The following is a 26508-nucleotide window of genomic DNA, read 5'->3' as shown; positions in this document are numbered from 1 at the left end:
TGTTTATTGCCACACGTCAATGTACTTAGGGAAAAGAATCCTTTGTGCAAATACAGTGCATCCAAGCAGGCTAAAGCATACAAAAGAAAACCTGTTAACTGGATTGTCAGGAACCCACATTAAAGTCATACTTAAGCTAAAAGGCAGCAATGTCACAATATTTACAAGAAAGGTGTTAAAATACTACAGGGATACAGCAAAACATGACGTATGTTATTCCCACAGTTATTTAACAAGGCAGGTGAGGAGAAGTCATGCTATGCTACCTTATCAAATATTTCTTAACTTTCTTTGGATGTGCAAATTAATTGAGAGTTATAATTATAGCCTGCAAGTTAATTTTTTTGTACACACGGTACCGAGGAAATACTCCCTGTGGAAAAGTACAGGGGACAACGGATTAACAGGGGCTGGACAAAGGACCACTTTATTTTACAGTCCAGTATTAAATAATCTTTTTACAAACATAAAAATAACCTTTAAAACTACAACTTTACATGCAAATTCCCAGTCATTACTGTCACCCAGCAGAAACATAACTATACCCTCTAATGAATAAATAGTCACTTAGTAATTTATGAAGCACTTATAGCGTAATTTATTTCTATGCCCCTCTTAAGTTTTTAACCCCTTATTACCTGACCTTTTTCTTCTTTCTTGTACTAACAGTACAGGTTGGGTACCTGTATGTATACGTATTTTATTGCTACACTAAATCTAAATAACCTGATTGATTATATTTTCTTTAAGTGTCAGGTTTTGTATTTGTCTGTCATAATGTTTAGTTTTATTGTAATTCTGGTGGAGTGTAATTGTGATATTGTAAAATGTTTGTTAATTACACATTATATTTTTAACATGGACCCCAGGAAGGGTAGTTGTTGTCATGGTAACCACTAATGGAAATCCAAATAAACGATAAACGGATGTTATATGATAGAATAAGGCTTCCATAAATGAAATGTGGAGTATAACAGACATAATGGGCCCATAATTGAATATTGTAAGATATTGGAGATAATAGAGAGAAAAAAAAACCGCCTTGTGTGATAAGGTCACTGTTGATCAGGATAAGCAGGGAGCAAATATTTTGCTTTAAGGGCTGACAAATATTTTAAAAATAAAATAATCAAATTAAACATAACCTCATAGGCATTTTAAAGGAAAGCGAGGGATGAAGCACACAGCCTTCCGGCTATAACACTTCATTATTATGGGGATTCAGTGTGAACCAGGCCGGCCGGCAGCTGCTGGATGATGAGAGGGAAGGAGGGAGGGAGCGAGGGAGGAAGGGAGGGGATGTTCACATAATAGCCGGCGGGTGAAGGCGTGGTGAGTGTGGCTCAATACGAGGCGAGTGTGTGCGCTACAGTAGTACCGGAGGATGAACACGGACAGCGGCTGCACGGTGGCTCCCCTCCCTGGCAAAAGCAGCCGGGGAGAAAGCTGAACTGGGGGATGATCAATATGCAGGATAGGCTTTTCCTCATCGATAGCTAAGCGGGATATAAGGAGTGCAAAGGTAAGGCTGTGATATATGATGTGATGGAGCAGACTCAACCCTGCCTCAGTGAGCTATGTGAGGAGACAAAAGTAGACCGAGTCATGGACGCATGTGATCCGGGGAGAGGGCATCAATGAAAATTACAACAGCATGGGTTTGGCTCTCCGCAGCGGCTGCCGTGTTTCCTCAGTAAAACAAGGAGGAGTGTGGTTTTATTTGACACATCTGTATAGTCATGGGGGTTCAGGTGGAAACCACCCATGTACAGTACAGTAGCCCACAGTAGCACATTCATTGTTCTCCCTGCACAGTGGAAACTGGCCCTGAGATGGGCTAGTCTCATTATAGGAGACAATACTGTGATAGTAGTGGATATGAGGTGGCACTATTAGATGTGTGCTTAAGTCAAAAAAGTAGTTTATAAGCTATTTGACTGGACTGGTTGAATCTATTATGAAGATACAGGCTGTATAATTGATTCAGGTATAGTGTGACTTGGTGAATGTTAAAAAACGCTGGATGAATCATCATTTTACCCATTTGCAGCACTGTGAAGCATCCCTATCCAAAGCAGTGCTTTATTATTGGACATTTTTATGTTTTTTTGTGCATAATTAGAATTTTCTATTTTGAAGTGTGTGTGTTTTTTGACTATGGTGATAATTGGTGGCCCAGAGTGACTCTTATATAGTATTTTTAGTTTTACGAGGACAGTAGTAGCTTAGTTGTTATAGTTTTGGTGCAGGTAGGCCAAGGTATCTTCCTTGTTACCTCGTGATTTGTTTCTTCATTTTATTGTATTGTTCTTTCAGGTTCTGGATGTCTATTTTTTACCACACTGGTAAAAAACAAGGATGAACCCTGCAATGGTTGACAGTGACCTGCTGATGTTATCTTACAGTTGAAGGAAGAGACGCATGTCTCAGTGTATTTAAAGCATGTAAACAGGAATTGTTGTTGTGATGTCTGTATGACACACGTGTCCAGCGTGAAACTTTGTCGCTCTTCCTTTTTGTTGGAGAGGATGTCCTGTGCCATTTATCACACCAGTCAAGTTTGTGAGGGCATTTCTGACTCTTTTAAAGGGCGTCAGGTCACTAAAGTCAGTTAACTCCTTCAATACGTTAACCAGGCTCAGTTAAAACTCAGTACACTTTTAAATATATGTTACCATGATCACTTGATTGTCAGTTTGAGATGCTCCTCTCTCTGTTTGATGCTGCTGAGAAATGTCTCAGCACTCAGCTGGCAAACTTCCATTTAGGAATCAAAGCCTCCCAAGAAAGAAAATGTGCTAAAGACAGAGGGAGAGATCTATTTTTGGACAGGCAAGTAATCTTGTATTCATACACTTACCACAGAGGGAATAAATCTGATATATATATAATAAGGTGAAAGCTGAGAAGCATCACTGAAGCGAAACAGGTTGGCAGGTGAGGACTTAGAACTTAGTCTCTCTCACTTGCAGTCCTAAAAATCAAAACTGATTGATTAGCAAATCCACTTTCAACTTATCAGCTGATCCTTGGCACATGCTGTCAGTTCAGGTAAAGACAATAAATATAATGTGATTACACTCATGTATATTGCTCTGATGTGATTATTTTCACTGGGCTGCAGACACTCTGGTTCTCGGTCCAGATCATGTAATTTGGTCATGTTCCATTTTCTCCACCCATTCACGTTCGTGCCTCAGTGCATCGTCCCTGAGCTCTGCAGAAAGTCACTGCAGTTTTCTGTAATGAAACTCTGCAGTTTGTGATATCAGGAATGCCAGTGGGGACAGCTGTGAAACCCACAGAAATGAGGGCAACTGGTGGCAAAGCTCTCAATAATTGCAAGAGCTCAGTGCTGGCAGATTAGTAGTAGTTATTTTGAATAAGTCCTGGTGTGTTCTTTAAAGGTTTTTAATTCAGTAACTCGACTGTTTTGATCTGCAAGAACTCAGTCCACCAATAAAAGAGTCTTTCAAATTTATTTTAGTCTTTATCCAATCCTATCCAAAAAAAAAAAACAAGTGTATCTTAGATCCAGGAATACATAGAGAAACACAAACGTCTAAATGTTAGATCATTTTGGATAGACTGTGTAGACTGCCTTGAAATGCAGTGTAAATATTCAGTCATGATTCACACTTATTTGTACCATGCTGATGTCAAAATGTATACTTAATTACTTTATATTTATTTACTTACAGACAAAATATCAAACTGTAAAGAGTGTGAAATGTATTGAAAGAGCTCAGTCTTGTTCTCCAGATGAAGAACCCATTGAACTCATTTTAGAAAGTTAATGAGTGTTTCAGCACCTCTGTCAGACCCAAGTGTAGGCTGTGCACAGAATAACCGATGGATAAAAAACCATTTGCTTCTAGTAGCTGCCATGGCCTCCTCTGATGATATCTAGCTCTTGTTCCTGTAGAGTTTGAATGCACTTAATGTAAGTGGCTTTGGACAAACAGATCTGCCAAAATATAAATGTCATGCAAGGTAATGCCTCTCTTCCAGGGCCAATATCAGGACAAACTTTACAGTCGAAGCCCCACTACTAGTAAGAGTCTAGCAGTTGCAAAGTCATCAGTATTGTATTTGGCACTTTTGCATTGTCGGGTTTAAATGAACACTAGGGGCCCGAAAGTTGTTTAAATATTTAGCTTCCTTCACTATTAGACTGTTGGGTGGATCGCATACATAGTCCCGGATGAACAGTACTAACTTAGGCTTTATCTCTATCATCTGATCAAAATGTCTATTTGTCCGAAACAACATTCCCATCAGCCTCAGCTATACTTTACTTGTGTTCAGTTCAAACGTTAGCAGCAAATATTGGAATGCTTACATGCTAAACTAAGGTGGTGAGCTTCTTAAACATTCCACCTGCTAACAAGAGAAGTTGTTATTTAGACTTAAAAATAGCATTTTATCTGGGTCAAATGAACATTTTGAATTTCTCTGCAAATACTATTACAGGTAGGCTGGGAGACACAGACACTGAGCAGTGTTTAAGTGAATATTTTTGACTATCATATAGGAATATGCAAACACTGTCTCTTTTTTTGAACATGTAGATTTTCTTCATTTTAACACAGCCACAATCACTCAAGGTCAGTTCTGACGACAGCAACTGACACTCTGTGAGTTTACTACACAGCTCTGGAGAAAACATGATGAACATGAACGTGATGGAGACATTACATTTTCCTGCAGCCACTGTAGTTTCTCCTTTGTGCTTGGAAGGGGTGGGTGAAGCGAGGGAGCTGCGATATGCAACTACGCCGCTAGATGCCAGTAAATCCTACACACTGGTCCTTTAAGTAATAACAAATATCACTATGGCTCACTTGGATATGTGTACTTATTTTGCTTTTGCACTGCTAGCATTACAATCCTACAGAGACTGATTTGACCACTACTGTCCCTGCTGCCACTTGCAGTTGTAGGACAGTCATGAGAAAATATATCACAATGTCCTGCTGCCTCTGTAGATGTCCTTTTCGTGTTGGGAATAGGAACTTGTACTGCATGATGACATCATTCACATGAATCACTCCTCTGTGATGCAGCCTGCCCTTGAGGTACTGCCTTATAAAAAAAACAAAATTAATATTTCTTCTAGGTTCTAATTTTTCCTTAATATCCTGAGTCTCATTGTGTTCGCGAATTTTCCCGGATATCACAAACAGCCAGACTGGTTCTCTTTGGGAGATGATACTAGACAGATACCTTTTGACCGCTGACAACATGAGTCATGATGAGATATCTGATGAGGTTTGAGATAATCCTGTGCTGTATCCTTCAGCCCACAGCCTCTGTAACCAGGGCTGGTTGCTGTTGTGTAGTTTTGCCTTTTGTGTTTTATTTTTATTTTGGCACTGCCAACACACGTAGGCCTACTAATTAAGCATCTTATCAGTGGGATTTATTTAGGAGAGCTAAGACTTTCTTGTCATTATGTAACACCAAAAATCAAATGATGATATCAGTTATTTCACACTATAAAATACCATATTTGAATCCATGGAGTGAAGTCATTAATCATGCAATGGGGGTCAGCCACAGCTACAGAAAGCCATTTTCTCACACTGTACATTGTCATAACATGACAGAGGAACTGTGAAATCTCATGTTCTCAAAACACAGAACTTAGCGTGTTTCCCTTTACAACCAGTGTATTGGATGTCACATCCTGTTAGGGAGTCTATTTGTCTTCACTTGAACTTACAGGAAAGTTTTATTTGGATTTTTTTTTTGTCTTCTGGTGCGAATCCAGTCAGTAGACACTTAATTGTTGAGTTTAAAATTTTGTCATATTAATTTGCACAGGTTTTCTCACATATAAACTAAAATAGCGTGGGAATGTGCAAACTATGATAATTTCAGGCTTTGGCTGATTGCAGTGGGTGTCTGTAAAAGAACATGTAAGCACAGAGAGCAGACACTGACTTGCGTGTGATACCAGCCTTCATAAATAATGCATGAAAACGGGAAACTGAGATAAGACGGGCTGCAGTCTGGACATGACATTTAACCGTAACGTATTAAACACTGACAGCTAGTTTACTCAGGAGACAGAGAAATTCTCTCCTGTTACAGTAGCGTCTTGTACAACTTTGAAGCTTGGCGTTATTCTTCTCTGTTAAAATTATAAAAGTGTTAATTTTTGGTTTACAACATCTGCTCAATGTGAAAAGGATTACATCTTACCAGTCTTATTGAAATCAACATTCTTTGTTTCTTTGTGAAGGAGGCCACATGAGTACCGCCTCCAAGTCTCCAATGGGATATTTCACTGTAGCACACTATAACAAGCTGTCTATATGCCAACCTCAGGCTCCAGACTAGAGCCAAACTTGCACCCTGCGGCGCAATACTCAACCAGCGCCTGTCCAGTCTCTGGAGAGACAAACACAAAGACTGACAGTTCTTTCATCTTTTCCCTCCGTGTCTTTTTTACATAAAGGTTCAGTGCTTGTCTTAACCCCACAGGATCCAAGGACGGCCATTTATTGAGGATGAGTAGTTTGTGGTTGGTTGATTTGGTGAAAAGTAAATCATAAGATGACAAGTTAAAATTTAAATTATTTGCAGTTTTTTGTAGAGCTTCAATGTTTTGCTGATTAATCAATCAACAAAAAAATCAATTCATTGTCACTTTTCAAGCAAAAACACCAAATATTTGCTAATTCCAGCTTCTCCAACGTGAGGTTTGACAGATTTTCTTTGTCCTATGTGAGCGTAAACTATATATCTTTGGGTTTTGACATTTGGACTGACAAAACAAGCTATTTGTAGCTGTCAAGTTGGGTTCCAAGCATGTTGTGTTGAACATTTTTGACTATATTTTAAAACCTAATCATAAGTTGCAGCCCTAGTTGTTAGTGTGGATTGGTAATTATTGTGTATCTCTATTATTGTGTTTTTGAAAAAGAGTGTCTTCTGTGTTGTGACAGAGAAACTGCCGGGTTAGTCAGGGTTGCTGGGTTGCTCTCTCAGATATAAATAGCAGTTCTTGTAGTGATTATAGCCCTCAGATGATTAATGGTGTAGATTCCTAAAAATCATGGCTCCTCCTCCCACTCACTTCATCTATATTGCATAAGCACGAGCCATCCCAGCTGAATTTGACTCTCGTCTGCTAAGCTAATAACTGCTTATGAAAATTCCTCAGTGGTAGATGCTTGTTTAAGAGGCCATTTTCTCTATGAACTTCTTCTCCACTTAAAATATTAATCCCTGCACCATCTAGTGGCCGCTTCCATTACTTTACATTCCAGCTTGGAGTACTGTCATGCTTATTACACAGACAAATTGTGTGACCCCACCATGATGCAGTCATAACTAAATCAAGCTCAAATCAATGTAATAATACTCCTGGTGACTGTCACTAGAAGCCACACACCGAATTACTTGGATTTATTGAATTTGCACTTTTAATTTAGATCACGAAAGAGAATTTATGGCTGTGGTGATAGGAAAGACACATCATTCAGAGGTTGTAATTGACAAAGTGCTCGTTAAAGCAATACAGATGGTGTAATTTAAAGGAGTGACAGGATATGTCCAGCCCATTCAGGAAACGGGGGAATTTGTTTAATCATTTATTAGTGCAATGTGAGAAAGGAATAGATGAGAAGTAGAGTGTGTGTAAAGTAAAGCCTCTTAGACTTGTTTCAGTCACCTTTGTGGGAATCGCTCGTGCCTCCATTATCAAATAACATCACTCAGTTAAAATGCACAGGAAAAGGAAGGAAGAGAAACCTGATATCAAGATTCTGATATGCATTCAGCCACAGAAGAACACACGAACCGTCTAAAATGTCTCAGTAAATTCAACTGTATTAGCAGACAGGACAGACATGCTTTACCACCTTTATTGACCACTTGTGTATGGTTGTCTGACCCCAATTGTTCATATTAAGAGGCAGTAAACCCTAAAGTGTGGTCAGGAGTCTGACCCAGCCTGCCCTCATTCAGTCAGCTGTTGATTTCGCATAAACTGGCTACACTGTATAAGCCGTCGCTGCACACAGCTAAGAAGGCCTGGCTGCTCAGTCAGTAACCTGTTTGAAACAAGCTGCTGGTTAATCCCGGTCGTCTGTTGCTACTCCGTCAGAGCTAACAATTTCATGGTCTGGATCCAAGAGGAGACTCGTATTAAAGGATGAGATCTGGTCAGGGATGCATCCACACCTGCACTCTCCCCGGAGAGGTTTACCAGGTACAGCAGCTGCTCAGTTCACTCCAAGTGTGTGAAGTTGTGATCAGCCTCATTCTGTCAGATGAGGAAGCAGTTGAATCTGTCTGATGTGTTTTTTTTTCCAGTTTGTGAGCAGGTTTTCTTGTGAAACTGGTCAACCTCAATCTGTCATTTTTACTGGCTATCTGATTTATCCAACGTGCAATGCTTTCAGTATCTCTTAGTAGGTCAACTTGATTCTGTGAAGAGCAGCTTTCTTTGAAGGGCATTGTGGTCAAAATGATCTTGCACGAGCAAACATGATTTCCTGTTTATCGTGTGGGTACAAGTACCAGAGTGCTGAATTTAATGGATGCAGAGTTAAGACAGAATCTGATAGGAGGTTGTGGTTTGCTGCCATAAACAGTCGCGTGCTGGTTGGCACTTGATGCATTGATCTTTTCTTGAACAAGGTGAAAGATTTGCAACAATGAAGCTATGAGTAGTGGTGGAAGAAGTATTCAAGTAAAATACTCCATTACAAGTAGTCCTTTTTTCAAAATATTACTATTATTGGCAAATTTCCTTATACTCATTATACAGGACATTGAAAATGTAATGCTATGTTACCTCATATTATATTATTTAATTACTATGATGTTCAAGTCATTCAAGTCTGAACCCAATCTGTAGATCATAATATATATAATATATATATATATATATATATATATATAATGATCGTGTATTTTGTGAGTAAAATCATAATCTGTAAAACAAAAATAAATAATAAAATGTAAGTCTTTGACTCCCACCACAGGATATTTCTTTACGTAAATGCTAGAAAGGTTGAGAAGCTAAAAGAGTAAAAGTTAAGCGGGAAAGGTTCAAAATGAGCTTAAAATCCTTCCTTTGGTTGCTATGGCAACAAATCCTTGAAACAATGGTTTTACTGTCATTAACAACGTCAGTGGGTTTTTTTTTCTTCTGTATTTACCACCAAGGCCATTTTTCAGTTTAGGTCCTCAGAGTAATTTATCCCCACCCTCTTTAATTTGCAATTCCTAGATATTTTAGTGTTACAAGACGTATCAGGCCATTACCAAAACACAAGACCTGATGTCATTGTGCCTTGTGATGAGGAATATCTTGCAATGTGACACAAGCCTTGATCTTCCTCTTTTCTTCTCCCTGCAGATGACTGAGGGCAGACTGTGCCAAGTGCAGCTGCTGGATGACAGGAAGCTGGAGCTGCTGGTTCAGGTATGAGCGCTCCCAACTTAAAGTGATAGTGAAAGTAATATTTTTCTATAATTACAGTAGAACAAATGACTATGTGTCTAATGACATGAGACACATGACTAATGTGAAAGGGGTTGCTGGTAATGATGAACCCACAAAGAATTATTACCTCACTTTGCAGTTCCCCTCAGCTTTAATGAGTGTCTTTCGGCTCATTGTTTCAGTTTTCCATAGCTAAAAGGAGAGAATCCACAACTTCAAATAAATGCTAACATTGCTCTGTATCTGCCCAATGTGTAACCAACTATTGTTTCTAAGATGTTCTCCAACTTAAAAAAATATGTCAGCCCCCAAGTGGCAAAAATAAATCTGTTATTAAAAATAATACCACAGACATGTTTCAGTAATGTAATTAGAAAATGTATGTGACATGATTTAAGTGGGAACATATTCCAAAATGTATTAAAAGGTTGGAAGGGATGTATGTTTCCTCCATCACATTCCCTAAAAATATATGCTTGGGTGGCACAGCAGGTTAACTTACTGAGTTGGAAGACCTCCCTTCAGAAGCATGATCTGGGTTAAGTCCCCGAACATCTGCACTGTTTAAGTGACCTTGAGCACAACACTAAATCCCCAATCCAGTATGACTGACTGCTCTCTAGTTGTTTCTTCAGTCTTACTTCTCTTGGGAGAGAACAGAAAAAAATAGTTTTCTCGAGTATCTGTGACACTTTCTTACCTAATATTTAGAATAACAGTGTATTTCCAACTAAATCTGAATCGTCTTCCACAGCCTAAGCTGCTGTCGTATGAACTCCTCGACTTGGTTTCCTCCCACTTCAACCTCAAAGAGAAGGAATTCTTTGGACTGGCATTTTTTGATGACAAGTATGTAAAATGTGAAGTTTATTTTTTCTTCAGTGTTCTGAATATTTACAGATGTCCATATGTGTGTGTATGTGTGCGCGCACATCTGTACAAAACACAGCTTTCTGATGCTTCAGTGTGTTTGCTTTTGCAGTGGTCAGCGTAAATGGTTGCAGATGGACCGCAGAGTTCTCGAACATGACTTTTCAAAGAAGTCTGGGCCCATTGCCCTCAACTTCCTGGTCAGGTAATAATTAATTTCTCCAGCGGGGGGCACTACTTTGTGGAGCATAGCTGTCAGTTGTCAACAAAATGTCCTGGGTAGTTCTGTGTTAAACATTCTTATCTGGATTGTCTTGAATATTTATCAATGTCTCCAACTCGCATCTTTCTGGTGGTTTTCAGGCTTTTACTCATCATCATACTCTCTCACCCAAACCTCACACTGCCTATAGAAGCATACACATAACACTATAAAGTGGAGGATTTCCTTTAATCAGCAATAACATAGTGATAAGTTATCTCAGTTTAACCATTAAACTGTTGTGTATGCATGTGCTTTTATCCTTCATAGGTTTTACGTAGAAAACATAACCCATCTTAAGGACATCATAACAGTGGAGTTATTCTTCCTGAATGCAAAATCTGCTGTCTACAATGTAAGTATTTCTCTCTTGTTTTTCTGGGGTTTTAAGCAATGCAAAATGATTCTGCTAGTTTATTTTTTTCTCCCAGCAGCTCCCTGATGATTCAGTGTCTCTGGACCCTTGTAGCACCTCAGCTCCGCAGACAGTGGCTGCAGGGCACAGTTTTCTCACTCTGTTGGCTGGAATGTAAAGTAGACAGTCTAAGAAAGTAGAAAAAAACACAAGGGTTCATTTTGAGAATAAGTTGAGGTTATTGTAGGGCAACACAGAGAAGATTCTATGTTTGGATCTAGAACGCAGTTTGCATCCCCTTGATTTGTTTCCTTGTTGATCATTTATGTCTCCCAGGAGATTATAGAAGTGGAAAGTGAGAACGTCTTCAAATTAGCTGCAAATGCTTTGCAGGTTAGTGTTTTTAATAGTCTCATATACATACATTAATTGCTGCATTTAAAATCCTTTTAAAGCATGCAATCTGATAAGATATATTCTCTATCACTAGGAGGCGAAGGGAGACTACACAAGGTAAGTGCATATTATCAGCTGGGTAAGAAGTATTTAACAGCAGCAGGACAAGTTAATAGTGAGCTTTTAGCGAAGACATTCAATAGGTCACTTGTTTCTCCAGAGTGCAGACAACAAAAATCAATAGCAGTGTTATGTGAGGCTTACCACAGACTGCTGAGAAGCTTGCACCAGGCAACTAATGAATCTCATAGTGCTGATAGAAGCCAAGTATTGCAGAGCAGAGACACCTTTACATTGCAGAGAGAAACTATTATCTGTGTTAAACAGAACTGCTCTTTGATATTATATGTGTAGGATACTGCAGGACTTGGTGCTGGTGGCCACCTGGCTTTGACCATGTGATTAAGTGTGATGGTTTAGGAATACAGACATCTTTTCATACGAGTAGATTCTTTATTACGCTAGCTGTTGGTGCTCTAACTACAACTGCTATAGACTAATTCCCCATTTTTTACAATCAGTATATTTAAAAGTGACTACTTGCAAGGCAAAAAAATAAAGGATTCAGTACTTTCCCACCAAAATGTTAGTCCTGGCTGTGTGGAAAAGTCTTTGAAGCAGCATCTAGATGTTGGAAAATAAAAGAAATGCCAGTTTATAGTTTATTTATATATCAGCAAAATGTACTCACAGTATCAACAAGTAAAAGTATTCATGCAGAACGGGTGCTTCAGTATTCTCTTACATATTTCATTATTGAATTAACATTACTAATGCATGAATGTGTAAGAAGAATTTTAATGTTGTGGCTGTTCGAGGTGGAGCTGATAGCTACATTATATACTGTCAGACAGTTATTCTTAACCATTCATAAACTGATCATATGTTTTGTATATGTAATCTTTAATCTTCCAAGTAGCTCCAGCTGTCAGATAAATTTACTGAGGTGTACTATAATACTCAAGTACCTAAAAATTGTACTTAAAGACAGTACTTGAGTAAATGTACTAGGTTACATTCCACCACTGGTAGAACTTAGTCAAAGAGTGCAGTTAAGTCATTTTATAGACCTTTTTTAAATGTGAGGATGTTGGAGGGACTTGGATTCATGGAGCAGACTATGGACCTGGTGGTTGTTGCACCTTTCCCTCTGGCCAAGCTCAAGATGCAGAAACACTTGAAGAAAAAAGCTCAATAATAAATAATTGCATATCTCCAGATTCCAAAATTGTCATCACAACATTTTTTCATTGTTTCAGTGATGAAAACACTCGAGCTGACTTGAAGAAACTTCCAACTCTTCCCACCAAAGTACTCAAGGAACACCCATCACTTGCATACTGGTATGCTTACAGGAAATGCTTATTTGAATTATATAATAATAAAATAAATTATATAACTTTAAATATAATTTTGTGAACTGAGCAAATGATTGGGAGTGAAGGAAATGTAATAAAAAATGTTTTGAAACAAGGAAAAATGTAAAGCTAAAATTAAACATTTAGTTTTATTTTGTATTCAGTTATATTTCTGATAACCTTACTACATTTTGTCAGTTATGGAGCTACATACACATAGTATACAGAAGGGCTTAATCTGAGAATGTACGTCTGTTTAGTAAAAAGGTGTCTTTTTTATGTGACATTGCAGTGAGGATCGAGTAATTGAATATTACAAACAGCTGAAAGGAGTCTCCCGAGGACAGGCCATTGTGCAGTAAGTACAGAAAAAACTGTGTATTTGCTGCAATTCGCTCTTAGTAATTAGACGATGAATGTTATATAGCTTTAGGCTCATTAATCTTCCTCTCACCTCTATTAGCCCTCCCTTCTTGCCGACTCTCTCTGGCACTCCTTTTCTCATCATCTGATAGAAATCAATAACTCCTCTTCAGTTGCAGTCCAGTGAATCACACTGAGAGATCAAATTCCCAGTTCTATCTTTTCACATTTCCAAGGTAAACCGCATGCACATGTTAAAAAAGCAGCTGGTGGTTTTGATAATTTTTTTTTTTTTTTTCAGGTATTTGACGTTGGTGGAATCGTTGCCCACATATGGTGTGCATTATTTTGAAGTTAAGGTAGGGCTTTTGCTGTGATTAATGGGAAATGACAGCTGCTGCACCTAAAACTGTGTCAACCATCAAGCTGTGTTCTTGCTTTACAGGATAAACAAGGGATCCCGTGGTGGCTTGGAATCAGCTATAAGGGCATTGGCCAGTATGACCTGCAGGATAAATTAAAACCTCGAAAGGTAAACATTTCCTGCAGCTCTGTCTCTAAAATGGCTCTCGCTATTGCTCTGCTTTTCTTGTCTGACTGTGGACATGATAGCACAGGGCATGCGTAAGGATTGCTGCTTTTGCACATAGCGTGGTGATTCACCAGCACTAATTCATGCATCATCTATTTCACTCCAATAAACGCTGGGCTTCAGCTGCAGCAGACGAGGCCAGACTTGAAAGAACTGAAGAAAAATCTCAGTATAGAGAGCTTTGGCAGTGTGCCTGAATGAGGCTAGTGAGTTTTGTGTAAAAGTCCTTGAGAAACATTTATACCTTACAGTTTGAACCCGCTTTTCTTGTTCCAGTGGTGTTGTTTTAGCTTGTGAGTTAATAGAAGAAACACCCATGTGAGTGATCTGTCAGTTATGTTGTCCAGTCTGTGACTCCAGTATGCGACTGTGTAGCTGGGTGCAGACATGCAGTGCGGGTGCTGTTACAGAACAGTTGGAAAGTTCAAATCAATTCACGCTCATTTACCAACACTGTTGTCCTGTTCAATCACTCGACATGGTGCAATCCATCTCTGTCTGCTGAGTTCCAAAGTTGTGCAAGCGGCCAGCTGTGCAGCGAGGTGTTTTAGAGGGGAGAAGAGGGAGTGAGCTGGTGATGTCAAAGTGAAAAGGGGCTGGATTTGGGCGTTATCAAGCATGTTCTGAGAATACCTGAGGAAACAAGTCAGGAGCTGACAGAAGAGGGAACAAAGTATGTGTTTGTGTTGACAGCAAAGCCTGGGAGGATTTAATAACTAAGAAACAGGACTATTGGACATCTATTATATTGGTAAGACTTGATACTATACTTCTTTGTCTGGTCGCCATACTACTTTGTATGTTGATTTTAACTCATCAATAAATCTTAAAATATTTTTTGTCATAAAACTGGGTGGATGTTTGCCTGTCCAGTCTCCATACTTCTTACTGAATGTTAACCCTGTACAGTAGAAGCATTGGGATACAGAATACTCCTCAAAGCATCCACATGCAATATCATTTTCTGTGTGCTGTCTGTTAAGATTGTGTCTCATTCAGATCTTGTCCAGACACACAGTGAGTCACTGACCCAAATAGATTGTTCATATCTGGCGGTTGTCAGTGAGCACCTGGGTGATATGGGGATAGACGTGATGAGCCATGGAAAGTGTTGTATACAGTGATGAGTCTTTGTGTAATGTCCCTATGTGGCACTCTTTGCTCTCTAACACCTGCATTATTGCAGACTTGGCATGCCAGGCGGCCCAGACTGTAATGACAGTTCATGTTACAGTCTGGCTTTTTTTAATGACTGTGGTTGAGACAGGCCCCTCTAAACACCTGCACTACGTTTTCCCCCCTAATACTTTATGTGATGTTCATGGCCATCATACTATAGATGGTTTTTTAGAAACTTGAATAATATTCACCAGGACTGTGGCACACATAGACACATTTTAAAGCCATTATTCCAGGCTTTACGCTGCTTTTCATCTCTCTTTCAGGTCGTGAGTTATAGAGCATGAAACTGATTGTCTTAATTGTTAATTCTCATTTTTACCGGCAGCTTTACCAGTGGAAACAGCTGGAAAACTTGTACTTCCGGGAGAAGAAATTTGCTGTAGAAGTTAATGATCCACACAGGTAAGATTCTTCTTTGTAATTCTTAAACCGACTGTTTGATTGTTTGATTTTTATTTTAGTTGTGCTAACAGTTACTTAGCACTCTCTCCAAAGAGATCATTAATATGACAGTACCTTTTATTTTAATTGTGATAAAAACTCTGTCTCAACCTGTAATTTTTTTTGCGGTGTGTTTCTCGCAACAGGAGAGCAGTAACCAAGCGCACCTTTGGGCAGACAGGCCTACTCATCCACACGTGGTATGCCAGCCATTCTTTGATCAAAACCATTTGGGTCATGGCTATCAGCCAGCACCAGTTCTACTTGGACAGAAAGCAAAGCAAAGTAAGTGTTATCAGTTATCAGTCACTATTAAATTGCTTTTAATACTTTTCCATCCACTAATCTTTGTTGTGCATTTTCTTCTTTGTTCTTTTAGGCTAAATTAGGAACAGCAAGAAGTGTAGAGGAAATTGCCATGGATCTCACAGAGCACGGAGGAGCAAAAATAAACAGACTGGGAGATGCTGGCCTAAAGAATAATTTAATAACAGCCAGCAATGGGAGCCTGGTGTCTACAGGTTGGTTATAGTTATTTCAGTTCATTGTCAGTCTATTGTTTCATTGAATCAAGTCTCTATTAAGTCTATTTGTAGAACAAACATGAGCATGTCATGATCATATTTGTGCTGTGAAGGATAAACACTGAGTTGTTTGCAAATTAAAAAGTAAAGGTGACATTTTGAAGAGTCGATATCACATATAGTATCATGACATGGATGTCATTTGTAGAGGGTGTTGTAAGGCTACTGTATGCCATGCTAGCTAGAGTAGTAAGAATATTGTTTTCACAGGTTCCGCAGACTCTGAAATGAGTGAAGAACAGAAGAAAGAGAAACTGTCTGAGCTGAGAAAAAAAGAGCAGGAGATCCAAGATATTTTGGCGAAGAAAACAAAAGAACTGAAGAAGATTTGCCTGAGAGAGGCGGTGAGAAATAATTTTGTATTACGCTCCTTTACTCTGGTACTATATTTCGCACATATTTGTCTTTGTTTTCTAAACAGCCACATTCAGTCAGCTGCATTTTATTAAACCATGTTTCTGCGCAGCGGGCAGATTGATGTTTCTGCTGTTACGTTCAGTTCATCAGGGTCTTGTTGTTTTGTGCTTTCAGGAGCTCACTGGCAAGCTGCCAAAAGAGTATCCCCTCTCTTCAGGTGAAAGACCGCCACACGTCAGACGGCGAGTTGGCACTGCTTTCAAGTTAGATGACCTTTTCCCTTACAATGAGGTCTGTATTCAACTTTAATCAAATGCAGCAGCAGTTCATGTCTTATCTGTGTAACACTGTTTGTCTGTATCATGTATGTTTAAGTTCATATATTACACTTTTTGAGTTATTTTATTTACATTTTGCTGGGTGAACAAATCCCACAAAAAAAATCAACAATGACTTGATCCTACTACCAAGTATTGTCTGTGTGGGCAAAGCATGCTATATCTCATTCCTGACATGCTCCTTCATTAAGATGAACATGGGCACTGTAGTTTATTTTGAGTTGATCCCACATACATTGTTCTGATGCTGCAAATACTTACTAGCACACCAAACCCACAGCTGAAAATAGTCCCAGACAAATGCACTAGTCCTGTTTGTTTACAGTTAGTGCACTCAGCTACTAATTTACAGGAGTATTGCATCTGAAGCGTATTTAAAAATACCATCAATAACCTTATGTTGACATAAAGGGAAAATCGATTATTATAATAGTTATTATCTGATTAAACTATGTGTAGCAGAAGTCTTGTTTCTAATTGTTCTCTCTGGGGATGTGCTGCTTGTCTTTTTGTGCAGGATCCCTTCCTGAGGAACCTGGAGAGCAGATTCGCCCTGCAGCAAAAGATTGTGGAGGCAGCTAAAAAGCTTGCAAATGAGCCAGAACTGTGCAAAACAGTCAAGAAGAAGAGGAGGAGAAACTGTTTAGATGCCATGCACAAACTCCAGCAGATAGAGGATGAGATGAACCAGTACAGAATCAAGAAGGGAAAGAAGCCCACACAGCGGGCCTCAGTGATCATTGCAGGTATGGTGCAGGTTGATCCTTGTTGCCGGATTATCATTTAGATACATTCACAGTTAACATAAAGTTATTTTCTCTCCAGATGAACTTGTCCGCTCAGACTGCAGCTCGCTGTCTAGTCTCCCACTGGATGATGGTGAGTCAGACATACATTCTGGTGCATTAAAATCATCAGTTGACCTGCTGTAATAATCAGTATTATGAGTACTTGTTAAAGAGCAACTGTCAGTATTGTTACTGTTTGTATTCAGACGACTCAGATGGTGTCAGTCAGAGGCCACGGTCACGGTCGGTGCAAGGTTCCCCTCAACTCAGTCCGATGCGATCGCTGGGAGCAGAATATGATGTGGAAAGACAGGGATCTCCTAGAGAAATTCACCATAGCAAGAACCACAGCAGGTTGGGGAACACATTTCCTGCCCCCAGGCTAATTGTTACCATGAGGTTTTGTGTGATGTGTAACTTGTTTCACACTTTTACTGAAAAGGTGAACTGTTGTAATTAAGCAATGATATCATGTTTGGGCAGAGTCCATAATATGTGCCGTGTCATGTTTGCAGCCTCATTCCTTTCCTCACATCTCATTCCTTTTTTTTTTTTGGATCCTCTCCTAATGCCACACCCTTTTAGATTAGCTTTTGAAGGCCAGGAGGCTTCCCACTACTACCAGAATCCAAGAGAGGTCTCCTCCACCCACAGTAGTCCCTATAAAACCCTTCCCAGACCTCCTAGAGATCCACGCAGCATGCCTCCCACCCCGGTTATGACCCGCAATGCCTACAGCAGCAGCCAGCTCAGGTGTGATCTCTGCTCCCCTGCATTGCTAACCCAATCTTTCCTTCTCCTCAACAATAACTTCACTTCAACCAAATTCCTGCTTCTCTCTGACCCCCTAACATTCAACCCTAACCTTGATTCTAACTAATACATCCAGAAATATTATTCCATCACTGATTTTGTTGTTTTAGAAGACAGTTTAAAAGTTGTGTCCCTTCTCCAGGTCGGAGGGGTCTTCTCATTGCTTCAGGCATCGCAGTGGAAGTCTGGAGTCACAGCCCCGTCTAAGAAAAGACACAGACTCAGAGAAGCCCGTCTTTATCTTGTCACCAGCCCACCGCAGCAACAGCACAGAGGTGTTAGAGGATTGCTCATCCTACACCAGCCAGTCCAGTCTGGACTACTGCGGGGCGGCCAACTCCCACTACAGTACACTAGACTCCCGAACCTCAACCATGCATCGTCTCCACAGGAAAGTAGAAGTGTATGGAAATACCGGGAGTATGCCCAATTTGGTCCAGCACCATTCTGGTTGTAGTTATTCATGTGAGACCTCAGCACACTATGCACCCAGTGCCTACTATGTCGCTGGCTACCCCTGCCCGGACATGGAGCCTTACGCTAATGGTGCCTACGTGTATGAAAATGAAGTAGAAGGCCACTACAACGTCAACCCTTCCTACCAAATAAATGGGTTTCATGGACATGACAGATTCAGGCATTACAGCAGTGACCGGGCAGATAGTATTTCCCAGAATCCCTACGCAACTGTGAGGCCGCCGCGGAACAGAGAGGGGCCGAGAAATGAGCTGCTGGCCAAGAACATGCACAAGGCCCTGGTGGCGGAGCATCTGAAAGGCTGGTACCACCGAAGCAAGGGTCATAGGGAAGGAGGGAGGGGGATGTTGACTGGATATGACTTCGACAGTGGCTCTCAGCTCAGCCTGGGTTACCAGACCATGCCAGCCGCCTTCAGCCACTCCAGCAGAACCACCTCCTTTTCATCAGGTGCAGTTTTAAAAATCAAATCAGTAATACTTGTGTAGGAAGGAAAATAAAGACAATGCAATTTAATAAAACCAGTTTTTGGTCTTATTCTAAATTAAGGATAAATATATTTACATATACATGCTGTAGGTTGTTTATTACTTAATAGATATCAGTGAATATGCTATTTTGTTTCCATATTTAATTCTCCTTCACTTTGAATTCCTCCATCAAGCTTTAAGAGCTGCTAACCCCCCAGTGACTATTTTATTTATGTTGGTTTTAGTTGAGCTTTTCACTTATTGTTTGGATCAGGAAATTAAGTTGCACCCTAAGGAAAGGGGTTAAAAGTATTTTATTTAAATGTAACTATGATACATAAAACGCACAAACTGGTACTTCTACTTTAGTAAAACAGCAAGTTTGTCACGTTTGTAGGTCTACAACATAAAATTGAAAAGTTTCAGTGTGACGTGGCAGTAACAGTACTGTTATAACATAATGTGAAGGTTGAGTGTTTGTTTTGCAAGAGTGACGTTAAGATGGACAGAAGAGTGTTTCCAATAACAACAATTACTACTGAGATACACTCCAACGTTAGCTGAGTGTTTTTGCTTTTGCCTTGTTTGCAGTGTCCTCAGTGGAGAGCACAGGCAACTGGCGCAACCAGCTGGCAGTCGGCCTGACAGAGTACGATTCACCCGACACACCTCAGTACCCACACCCTGGAGCTCCTGCTTCTCCGTACAACCGCAGTCCCACACACAACAGGTGAGTGCTGCAGTTTACTAAACCTCTATACTGAGCTGTGGATGCAAGAGGAAGTGAGTCAGTCACACACAGCTGGGGGTTGTTCTTTCAGTTTAATTGTTAGTGGAATATTAGATAAAATGCTTAAGGATACAGTATTGTCCTCTGCCAATGTTTCCTTTAATGCAGGCCTGTTGCAGTTTAAGGCCTTTGCTTCTGTTGTCTGCTCTGCCTCTAGATAAAACACCACATTGTATTTCTCTGCATTTTTAAGAAAGCGCTTTTATCTTGTATTCTGTTTGTATGACCTGCAACAATGTAGCTCATAAAAAATGTAACCATGAGGATCTTCTCTTTTTCTCCCTGCCTCTCTTCCTTCTTGCCTTGACTTATGATTAACGCCCACGTGTGCAGATGTTCTCCAGAAAACAAAGTTTCTGACACAATGCCTAAAAAATCTGAGTCAGTTGAGGTGGTTGGCTCTGAGGCCACTAGTACAGATGAACCATCAGACAACCATTCTAGCACTTAAGGGTGAGACAAAACACAGCGGGTTTTGTGTCGTGTTTGCCAGTCATCTCCATTTTGACATCCCTTCTTCATTCGTGTGTTACTCCTGTATAGCTTATTTTATCAAATCATCCACATTTTCAGTGTGGTCTGTTGATTTTTTCTTCAGGCACAGCATCGCTTTTGTGTTTGCTCGAAAATGTTTCACTCATTATCTTGATGATTTTGCACCTGACCTACACCAAGGCAAGCACATATCTGAGAGGTGTTTATCTCATGATTAGAAAGTAACAAGACTCCTACAGCTACTCTAAAGCCAGGCTATCAGATCTGTGAGGCTGTTTTTAGGCAGAGCTAAATGCTAATGTCCGCGTGGTAATATGCTCACAATGACAATGTTAATTAGGGCGATGATTAGCAGATGTACTCTTTACCATGGTCACCATGTTAGCTTAGCATGTTAGTGCAGCTGAGGATGATGGGAATTAGTTTTGCATGTATTTGGTCAGAAACCAAAGTATTAGATAAATTATTTCAATGTTAGGCACAAGACGAAAAGTCAGAGAATCACCAAAGTTACAACCAATCGTCCTGAGTGGAAAGTGAATGTCCAAATTTTATGGCAATCTGTCCAAATGTTGTCAAAACTTTTCACTAAAAAGAGACAAATTCAACCTCATGGTGGCATTAAAGGAAAGGTCAGGGGATCCCCATAGCTTCATCCTCCAGGGATCAGTACATTTCTGAATCACAGGTCATGGCAATCAATCCTATAGCAAGATATTTTAGTCTGGACCAAAGTGATGAACTGACCGACTGACATTGAACCACTAGCGTGGCTAAAAAGCAGGAAGTTTCCATTCACTCTATGAAGCCAAAACCATGTATGCCTTCACAAAGTATTGTGGACATTTTGGTGTGTTGCATTTCCATTTCCATTCCTCAGTTTTCTCACAAGGTTCAGCCATGTGTTCCTTTTCCTCAAAGACCTGAACTACAGTAAATCTGACATATTCTTGTGTCGCTGCCTGTACAGATTTCACCTGGATGGAAGCTACATGAGCATCCGCTGAAGAGGACCAAACCAAACATTGGCACAAAAGCCATGGCCAGCAGCACATGAAGGGGATGAAGTTAAAACACAGGCTATACACATGCTGCCATAACCATGTCTTGGGAGATGTTCATCTGTTTTGGCAGAGTCTATGTGTACGCTGTCCTCATGTTAAAGTAACCTCTGAACACAGTGATGACACTCTTGAATGACTTTCCCATGTGCCTTGGATTGGATGAATTGTACAGGCAGATGAGAATGTGTCAAGAAACTTTAAGGTGTTGCACAACCACACTGGATTCAAACCCTATTGTGTTTTAAATATGAAAAAAGAGACAACATGTGTTTTTACTGAACTCCATGTATTTTAACAAGAACTAGCTACTGCCTTATACAAAACAGTAGGTTATAGAATAAAGATGATTTTCACCACTTTCATCTCATTAAGTATGATAAAATAATAATTACATATTTCATCCAAATTTAAAACAAAGCTTGAACATGTTCACAGTGTGACATGACAAGAACTGAATTGACCATTCATTAGAGCAGACTGTGTCTTCGATGAATTTCCATTTCTTACTTTCTTTAAACTTTGAATCAGAATGTATTATGTCAATATTGTTTATAGAATCATTTGTCTTTCTTGGTGCCGTAATGTGTTTTAAAATGCATGTAAGAATATTGATTTTTTTTTTTAAATAAGAACTTGTTTTTATATTAACAGAAGACCACTGCCGTAAAATCCATATTCATGTCTTGTTGTTTGTTTTCTCACACATTTGTACAGTCAGTGTGTAGTTATATGTTGTTAGATGTTGTCATAAAATATTTTCCACTGGGAACAAGGATGTGAATAAATACATGTGTGACACATAAATGGCTGTTGTCACTTTCTTTGAGAGGCTTGTATGGCTGGTAAACAACCGGTTCAGGTTCTGTTTCTGACATTTTGGAAAATAGGCTTAAAGGTATTTGATTTCTGGCTGAGAGTTAGATGAGGTGTTAGACACCCCATTTATATCTGAACTTTGTAAGTGAGTGAATAAGTAAATTTGTTTCCCAAAAATGTAAAACTATTTCTGTAAGGTTTTTGATTTCTTATTTTATATAAATAAAATGTTAATTTTCAGGCACTGGACAAAAAGGATCTGTATCTGGAAAGATCCAAGTTTATGACTCTGTATCCAGATCTGTATATTATATCATATCATATTATAGCATTTAAAAATAAAAATAACATCGGTCAAAGATCAAGTCTGAGATACTGTCCGTATCTGTATCAACACCTTGGATAGTACAGTGTTTTTGTGCATTTATTCCGGCAAGTATGCCAAGAAATTCCCACTAGCTATGTATCAAACGTTGCTTTGAGTATTGATCTAAAAAAAAGTCAGACAGAAGAAATGCCTCTTCTTCAACTGTTAGTATCAATTTCCCTAAAGACAAATTACCTCATCTGGCTTGAGCTCATGTTTTTGTTGTTGTGCAGCACTTCAGAGGTTATGGCTTCTACAGAGCTCTGGGAGACTCGGAGGAGCTCTGTGTCCATACCCCCCACCAGCCCTGTGAAAATGGTCCACCTGCTGCTGTCAGTCCTACACTTCCCTTTGCCTGAAGCAACTGTCATCCCAAAAGATCCTGATGGCTAGGCCAGCTGGGAGCAGGGGCTGAAAGAAGAATGTTAGCGTGTCTTTCCCCTGCTTGTACCTTAAATATCTTCCAATGCACTTCACAGGGTTTAATTTTAGACTCCACATGAGGCCGGAGCAAACGGATTGTAGCTGAAGTCAAAGTCAGAAGCAGTTTGCTCTGTCCTGAGTCATAGATTAGACTGAACTTATCCTCCATTTTCATAACAGCAGAAGAAAGAAACTACACAGCACAAACATGTCAAACAGTAGAGACCTTGAGGATCTCAACGAAGAGGACATTGATGAGGATGAAATCCTTGCTATGCTTTCACCCGAGGAGCTTAAGGAGCTCCAGAGTGAGATGGATGTTATTATTGCCCCAGATGAGACTGTACCGGTTGGACAGAGACAAAAGGATCAGACGGAGAAGCCTCCTACAGGGACATTTGACCACAGATCCCTGGTTGATTACCTCTACTGGGAGAAAGAGTCCACACGTATGCTTGAGGAAGAAAGAGTGCCTGCCACTCTGCTGCCTAGTGAGGTAAGAAGTCAAACCCTCAAAAGTTCACAGATGAATTGAATGAAGTATCAGTATTACCTTCGAAACTATGAACCCTATAATATGAAATGTTACAGGCAGAATGAAAAACACCAAATAGTGTTTCAAATAGCACAATAGAATAACATTGGTGTGATTTGTTGTTTTCATCAGAAAACTTTGAGGGAGGAAGCTGAAAAGAAAGAAAAAGAAGAAAACACAGAAGATGGGCAATATGAAGTGTATGAAGTAATAGAGGAAGTCATTGAGGAAGAAGTTGTAGATGGTACAGATGGAGAGGAAATTATAGAAGAGATCATTGAGGAAATTATTGAAGAGGTTGATGAGGGGAAGGAAAAAGACAAACAGGTGGATGTGAAAGATGAGCAAGAGGCGAAGTCATCTGTGAAAACAGAAGAAATTGAACATGTAGACAAAGATGTAGAGCCTCCAGACAACAACAAAGAAGAACTACCAGAAAACAATGCAGATAACAATCAGCCTTTTTCAGACACAAACGAGAAGAAGGAGGAGTTACCCTCAGGAGACAGCACATCACAAGTTCAAGAGAAAGAGGAAATTAAAACAACAGACTCTTTGCTTCCCGAAGAGGCTCCAGAAGAGCCTGAGACAAATGAAGCCAATGATAAGCTCCCGCAGAAGGAAGAAAGAAAAATTAACAAGTTAAAAATTCCAAAGCTGGCATTGAATAATATAAAAATGACATCGAGACCCTCGGGAAATGAGACAAACTTGGATTCGACACTTGACAAAGTCCGCAAAAACAACCCCTCTGTCACTGAAGTAAACCTCAACAACATAGAAAACATTCCCAAAGAGATGCTCTTAGACTACGTCAACGCCTTGAAGAAGAACAAGTATGTGAAAACCTTCAGTATAGCCAACACCGGTGTCGATGAAAACATAGCTTTCAACCTGGCCAACATGTTACGAGAGAATCGCAGCATCACGACTTTGAATATTGAGTCCAACTTCATAACCGGAAAGGGCATCGTCGCCATCATCCGCTGCCTCCAATTCAATGAGACCCTCACAGAGTTGCGTTTTCACAACCAGAGGCACATGCTGGGTCACCACGCCGAGATGGAGATCTCACGCCTGCTCAAGGCCAACAACACCCTCCTGAAGATGGGCTATCACTTTGAGCAGCCGGGGCCGAGGATGGTGGTGACCAACATTTTAACCAGAAATCTTGACCGCCAGAGGCAGCTGAGGAAGGAGGATCAGAAGCAGCAGCAACAGAAGGAGCAGAGGGAGCTGATGCAGAGGTACGAGAACAGTCTTAACCTGCCTCCTGGTTTACTTGAGATGCTAGGGTACATACCACCTCTAGAACTCCTGCAGGAGCATGGGCTCATCCCACCATCATCAGAACTGAGCACTGTACCTCAAATACACCACCAGGCAGAACAGCCTAAGCCTCAGAAGCAGTTCAAACCCAACAGCACTCCCAAACAACCCAGTGCCGAACCAGCAAACCCACTGAGGGATGTCCAGCTGAAGAGGACTCCCAAGAAACGTGACCCCTTTCTGGAGATGGATGACATAAGACCAGGGAGGGCAAGTTTCCAACTGAGGAAGACTCCTAAAGTGAAGGATGTAGGCAGTGACGAGGTGGCAGATGAAAGAGCAAACCTGACTGATGTGATTAAGACTTTGAAGCCTGTCCCTCGCAGACGAGTGCCGCCAAAGGTTGATCCCACACCCCGTGATCAGCTCCTAAGTGAAATCAAACAGAGCAACGTGGCCTATCTTAAATCTGTAAGTATCCAGGAGTTTGAACTGTGAGATCATTAAGTTGGGATTTTTTAACTGATAAAAAGGGTTGCTATGATAGTGTCACAGCTCTTAAAGGAGAAGACCATTAAATTATCTTACATGCTTTAAAGCTTATAAGGTGTTCTAATATGATTTATAATGATTTTACACCAAGTATCCATGTATACATCTACTGGTCTAGAAATCCAAGTCATCTTTTTATTCTTTCCTTTGTTGCTTCTTGCAGGTGCCGCTCCCTAAATGCCTGGAATCAAGTGAAACAAGCCTCTTCTAAGGCTACAACTTCAGCTGTGTGTTTTTTCTTCACCATACTGTATGTTTATTCTACACATATTAGGCATTAGTCACTCGAAAACTACTCAAACGAACTGTGCGCAGTAAGAGTGAACTATATTGTCATAATACATAACAAATATTGGATGGTTGTTGTTCCACTCTTGTGTTGTTATTGCACTAAATTGTTGCTGTTGTCTTTATCATAACAATAAAGATATAAAATTTAAATAGTTCATTGCCAAAACATATTATTACATTATTATTATGTTACCTTTTCAGCAGCTGTCATCTCTAAAAAACAGAGAATGCAGGTGAAAATCTTACATACACATCCGTATATTTCCAAAATAATGACACATTCTTTAGATTTTGTGCTAAAATGATATTTTTAGAATAGGTTTGTTTGATTGTTAGACAATTCATTTTGGAGCATAACCTGTTCCATATGTTTGCATTTTGCTATAAAACACTTAGACTTACACTGTGTGGGGATTGTAGTCTTCTTTTTTATTAATATCAGTGTCAAACTAAATGGATCCCAAATGAATCATCGCAGTTGCTCTTTTCTACTTTTCATATTCTTAGAGGAACAGATATGAAAAAAATTCTAATTACTAACCTTTTGTTTTTTTTTATACAGGGAGGGTATTTGAAGAAAGGGAGATGAGTCAGAATTCTGAAAAAAACTGATGCCATGTGGATAATTAATCAAACTGAATCAAATGGCATTGCATAATCCTGGAGGGGATAATCATTAATTCAGTTGTGTTATAAATAAGCTTTTCATTTGTTTCAGCAATAGCCTACAATTCACA

The 26508-nt window shown here is 39.8% G+C and overlaps 2 protein-coding genes across 3 annotated transcripts; both read left to right on the top strand.

The window, feature by feature from the left end:
- Positions 1-1332: 1332 nt before the first annotated feature.
- On the top strand, positions 1333-22322 carry LOC127377579 (FERM domain-containing protein 4B). 2 transcript variants are annotated; one of them, XM_051425603.1, is made up of 24 exons: positions 1333-1522; positions 9377-9442; positions 10218-10312; positions 10446-10538; positions 10866-10950; positions 11287-11343; positions 11441-11463; positions 12666-12749; positions 13057-13122; positions 13429-13486; positions 13573-13659; positions 15227-15303; positions 15489-15627; positions 15722-15863; positions 16137-16270; positions 16458-16574; positions 17139-17367; positions 17447-17500; positions 17616-17763; positions 17995-18162; positions 18365-19149; positions 19761-19899; positions 20293-20412; positions 21425-22322. In XM_051425603.1, exons 2-23 carry the CDS (start codon positions 9377-9379, stop codon positions 20408-20410), a joined length of 2964 nt encoding a protein of 987 aa, XP_051281563.1. In that variant the 5' UTR covers positions 1333-1522; the 3' UTR covers positions 20411-20412; positions 21425-22322. The 2 variants fall into 2 exon arrangements, with proteins under 2 accessions (XP_051281563.1, XP_051281564.1); XM_051425604.1 differs by lacking the exon at positions 20293-20412 and having other exon boundaries at positions 1334-1522.
- Positions 22323-23182: 860 nt separating this feature from the next.
- On the top strand, positions 23183-26174 carry lmod3 (leiomodin 3 (fetal)). Its single transcript, XM_051425458.1, has 3 exons — positions 23183-23620; positions 23792-25399; positions 25644-26174. Exons 1-3 carry the CDS (start codon positions 23333-23335, stop codon positions 25689-25691), a joined length of 1944 nt encoding a protein of 647 aa, XP_051281418.1. The 5' UTR covers positions 23183-23332; the 3' UTR covers positions 25692-26174.
- The last annotated feature ends 334 nt before the right edge of the window (positions 26175-26508 follow it).

This window comes from Dicentrarchus labrax, unplaced genomic scaffold (genome assembly GCF_905237075.1).
Source record: "Dicentrarchus labrax unplaced genomic scaffold, dlabrax2021, whole genome shotgun sequence".
In the NCBI taxonomy this organism is placed as follows: domain Eukaryota; kingdom Metazoa; phylum Chordata; class Actinopteri; family Moronidae; genus Dicentrarchus; species Dicentrarchus labrax.
Note: the sequence above shows the minus strand (reverse complement) of the source record. Positions and strands in the feature narration are given on the sequence as shown.